We start from the raw sequence: 4,947 nt of genomic DNA, 5'->3' as shown, positions 1-4,947 counted from the left end.
AAAACCCCATGTTTTGTTCCTGTCATATGCATGCTGCCATACAACCTGTCTCTGTGGCTGTAGATTTTAGTCATGTGTCTGAGACTGGGCTTGTCAGAGACTCTGTGGTGATGTCACTTATTTCCCCCTTTCCCTATTGAGATTTTTGGAGGAAACCCAGAAGATGCTTCTCCTTCTACAAAAGGAGATATGAAAGCCCTAATGATAACCTGGGGAAAGTGTGTGACATACTTCTTAGACATTCATACAAAAGGCAGCTGCTCTCCCACTGAGAAATAATCCCAATGGTCTGGAAAGAAATATACTAAGAGTTGGAGGGGACCAACAGCTGGAACTCAGACAGGGTCAGAGGTAAAGTATGTTGACAAGAGATGGGATTTTTAACAATTCTAGGGTCCCGAGGTGTTTCAGACAGTATCCCAGAGAATTCAACATGTGGAAATCCCAAAGCTCCCAAGTAAAATTCAAAAAGGTAAAACCATTTGTAAATAGTTTAGGTATAAACTCAAATAAAAATGTTAGAAGAATAAAACAAAATCATAGCTAAAAGGCAAATATTCACAGAATTTACCTCCAACTTCTAGAAATATGAGAAATATGAGGCAAAATAGGAAAAACTGACTTGTAGAAACAGACCCAGAGTAACACTGGGAACCAAATACACTCAATGACTGAAAATGTGGTCATGATATTTGTAGGCCCAGAGCCTGTTCAGAGGAGACACCTCTGCTTCTTCTGCCTTTTCTCTCCCAGGTGACTTTGTAGATGTTGCTTTGTGCCCCGCTCCACCTCCATCTCAGCTAGCATCACTGGGCTCACTCCTGCCACACCCAATAATTGTTACCTAACTCCTCAAGTTGTCTGGGTGACCAGCAGGACTGGAAGCCTGAAGAAGCCCTTTGTCCACCGTCAGTGTCTCCTACACCAGGCAGTGGCCACAGCAGAGGGTTTTAGCCCAGCTTCATCCAGGATGTTATCTCGGACCTGGACCATGAAGCTGGTAGAAAGACCTGTGACTCCCCGGCTCCCCCTCTTACTGGTGGCACTCTGGGTGCTGCTCCTGGTTCCAAGCCAGGGTTTTCAAGGCCGTCCCACATGGCGCTTTATCTCATCAGAGGTGGTCATTCCTCGGAAGGAGACGTACCATGGTAAGGGATTTCAACCACCAGGACGGCTCTCCTACAGCTTGCGTTTCAGGGGCCAGAGACACATCATCCACCTGAGAAAAAAGACACTTATTTGGCCCAGGCACTTGCTGCTGACAACTCAGGATGACCAAGGAGCCTTACAGATGGATTACCCTTTTTTCCCTGCAGATTGTTACTATATTGGCTACCTGGAGGGGATCCCTCAATCCATGGTCACTCTGGATACTTGTTATGGGGGCCTGGATGGGATCATAATGTTCGATGACCTTGCCTATGAAATCAAACCCCTCAATGACTCACACAGGTTTGAGCACTTTATTTCTCAGATAGTGGCTGATTCTGAAACAGTTGGGCCTATGAATGAATGGAAGCACATGGACCATAGCATTGGCCACCTCTCCTCTGAAACAAATTTCACTATGGCTCCCAGAATGTCTGGTAGAGACTATGCTACACATCCAGCTGCTGTAAAAGGCCATTTTCAAGCAACTTATTCTGTATATGAAATAGTCTATGATGTTGACAGAGTTTGCCAGTATTTGTTTTCGCTAGTCAGTTTAATGGACACCTATATGAGAAATATTCATATGCGCTACTATGTTATTCTCTTAACTGTGTATAACACGGGGGATCCATTTTCCCGTGACTCCTCAGTACCAGGAAGTGAGTCTCACAGATACTATATTCAAAACTTTTATAATAGATTTACCCCTGATGCTGGAAGTATAATCCACAGGTTTTTCCCCCCAGATGATGAAGTTCATCCAGTTGAACAGAGTGCCTGTACTAACAATGCTCTAACCTGGGTTGGTCAAAATTCGCGATACTATATATTTGTGTCTGTTGTAGTAGCCAACCGTGTAGGGAGGGTTTTAGGTATTAGTTTTGATGATGAGACAACCTGTTTTTGCCAGAGAAGGCGCACCTGTGTTATGTTCAGGAGACCCCTGCTAGCAGATGTCTACAGCAATTGTTCCCTTGTACAGCTAAACCAAATACTCAATACCCCTGGTACCATGCCATGTCTTTTCTATGACCGTCATACTTATTATAATAGATCAGTGACCTACGGTATTTGTGGTAATGCCATACTAAATGAAGGTGAGCAATGTGACTGTGGCTCACACAAGGCATGTTATGCAGATTCCTGCTGCCAGAGTGATTGCAGATTCACAAAGGGTAGCATTTGCGATAAAGAATCATGCTGTGTAAACTGCACCTACAGTCCTGCTGGGACACTTTGCAGAAGTGTCCACAACATATGTGATCTTCCAGAGTACTGTAGTGGGAATGGACTCCATTGCCCAAAAGACTTTTATCTGCAAGATGGAACACCATGTTCAGAAGAGGGCTATTGCTATCAAGGAAACTGCACCGATCGCAATATGCATTGCAAGGAAATCTTTGGTGCAAGTGCTCATGAGGGCAATCAAAAGTGCTATGAAATCAATAGGGAACGGTATCGATTTGGACATTGTCAGAGAGCAGAAGAAAACCTCTTATTCACACCTTGTGCTGATAGAGATAAGATGTGTGGAAGGTTGCAGTGTACCAATGTCACCCAGCTTCCACACTTGCAGGAACATGTTTCATTCCATCAGTCACTTATTTCTGGGTTTCCCTGTTTTGGGCTTGATGAGCACCGTTCAACAGAATCAACAGATGCTGGACGGGTAAGACTTGGTACTCCATGTTCCCAAACTAATTTCTGTGATCGAGGGTCTTGCAATGGAACTTTGACTGAACTGAATTATGACTGCGTCCCGGAAAAGTGCAACTTTAGAGGAGTATGCAATAATCACCGGAATTGCCATTGTCATGTAGGTTGGGACCCTCCAAACTGTGTGGGAGAAGGACCTGGAGGGAGTGTAAACAGTGGACCCCCTCCACATAAAATGCGTACAATAAAACAGAGCCAACTACCAGTGATATACTTAAGAGTGGTCTTTGCTCGTATTTATGTCTTTATTGGCTCTTTGCTCTTTGGGATGGCCGTTCGGGTGACAGCTACTAAGATTATCAACTTTGAATACTTGCAAGCTGCTTTGCTTAGGCAGAGAGCAGCACCCAGTTTGAAAAGGTGAGAAGTGAGTTAGCCTCCTGGCCCCTGTAAAATAAAGAAAAATAAAAAGAAAATGTGAATGTCAGTAAGAAGATAAGGTAAAAGTCAAGACCACAGTTCTGAAAAGCCTGAGTCTACTTTGTGTGGTCATAGGAGGTGTTGGATTCTGAGGCCACCTTTCTTTCATAATGTTGCTGATGCTCACACTGGAATAAATCTTTCAACATTGCTAACTGGTGTCATCTGTCCTTTTTGTAAGTTGTTAGAAGCTTCCCTAAGCTTGCTCCTTGTTAGTAGGAGGAGCCCTTGAGCCAGGAATGGTCTGGGCTTAGGTTTGTGATCTCAGGATTAAAGGAAGTTGTCTACTGCTCTTTTAAGAACATATCTAGTGTGATTCTGTAAAATGTGGTTCCTGAGCACTGACTCTCTCCCACCCCTTGTCACCATGTTTGTTAGGGGCCCTCTCTCCCACAGCTTGTGGACAGGATTTTCAAGGACACTGCTTAGAGGAATGGAGGGAGTGAAGGCAGACTTGGGATCCAGTTGAGGGTGTGTCACAGGAGCACAGAACATCACCTCATACTAAGACAAGGCACTGATATTTAGAACATCACCATTAACATAGATCCATGACTCACTAAGCATGCTACCCACAACCTCATGGTGTACCAGGAATCTCAACAGGTCTTATTAATAGAAATAAACCTGGAGGCCAGTTATTGGGGTGAATGCTGGAAGATCAGAGAAGCAGAACAAGCCACAGCTACCTCACCTCGCCACTTCCCCAGCTGAACTGCTCTGCTCAATGCCTAAAAGCTTAACCAGCCAAAAGCTTAACTAGCTCTGGTTCCTAGTTTTCACACATTGTGTATCTTTCTGTTTTCTGCCATTATTCCCTGGGATTAAAGGCTCTCTTTCTGGGATTAAAGGTGTGAGTCACCATGCCTGGCTGTTTCCAATGTGGCCTTGAACTCACAGAGATCCACTTGGCTCTGCCTCCCGAGTGTTGGGATTAAAGGCATGTGCTACCACTGCCTATCCTCCTGTTTCATATTGTGGCTGTTGTGTCTCTGACCCTAGATAAGTTTATTAGGGTGCACAATATTTTGGGGAACACAATACCACCACATCATGGAAACAGCCTTCCCAAGGCCCCACTGTCAGAATATCACAAAGAGCTCAGGCTGGAGAAAGGGTATGCTGAGTCTCCTGGAGGAAGGCTCTGAGGGTGCAGGACAGATGCCATTGGCCATGTAGGAGCTGCAGCAGATGGCAGTTGAAGTTCAGGTGTCAGCCACCAGGAGGAAACTTCCTGATGGGTGAATTTCAGATAGGCAAGACCCTGAGACCATAGTAATCCAGAGTGTCTTCTGCTCCCCTGTGCCATTACATGTTTGAGGCTGCTGTCTTTCCCTGGTATTTGGTAAGGTGAGAATGGGTGTGGGGACGTCCCCACTGCCTGTAATGTAGTGTGCTTATCTCATGGAAACATCCTGTCCTACTGGGCATTTTTATGAAGATGATTTCTTTCTAATCTATACTGTCTAGTTGATAATAATGTTAGTTTAAACAGAGTTTTGATGATAAAAATAAAACAAGGAAGTGTCACACGCTAGGCCACATGATTTTCTATTGAGGAGCCATATAGACTGTGGCTCAGACTAATAATGAAGAAAAACAGAGCTAGAGAGTTGGCTCAGTGGGTTAGAAGCACTGGCCTGCCTTCAAAGTCCTGAG

General features: G+C 44.6%; 1 protein-coding gene across 1 annotated transcript; it reads left to right on the top strand.

The window, feature by feature from the left end:
• The first annotated feature begins 970 nt into the window (after nucleotides 1-970).
• On the top strand, nucleotides 971-3,232 carry LOC118576478 (disintegrin and metalloproteinase domain-containing protein 21-like). The gene has a single exon (XM_036176729.1). It carries the CDS (start codon nucleotides 971-973, stop codon nucleotides 3,230-3,232), a length of 2,262 nt encoding a protein of 753 aa, XP_036032622.1.
• Nucleotides 3,233-4,947: the final 1,715 nt, after the last annotated feature.

Source organism: Onychomys torridus, unplaced genomic scaffold (assembly GCF_903995425.1).
Source record: "Onychomys torridus unplaced genomic scaffold, mOncTor1.1, whole genome shotgun sequence".
Classification (NCBI taxonomy): Eukaryota; Metazoa; Chordata; class Mammalia; order Rodentia; family Cricetidae; genus Onychomys; species Onychomys torridus.
This window is presented reverse-complemented; position numbering and strand designations above follow the sequence as displayed.

Excerpts from the sequence above, each read along its gene's own strand:
- LOC118576478 (XM_036176729.1), top strand. The coding sequence starts at position 971 with ATGTTATCTCGGACCTGGACCATGAAGCTGGTAGAAAGACCTGTGACT.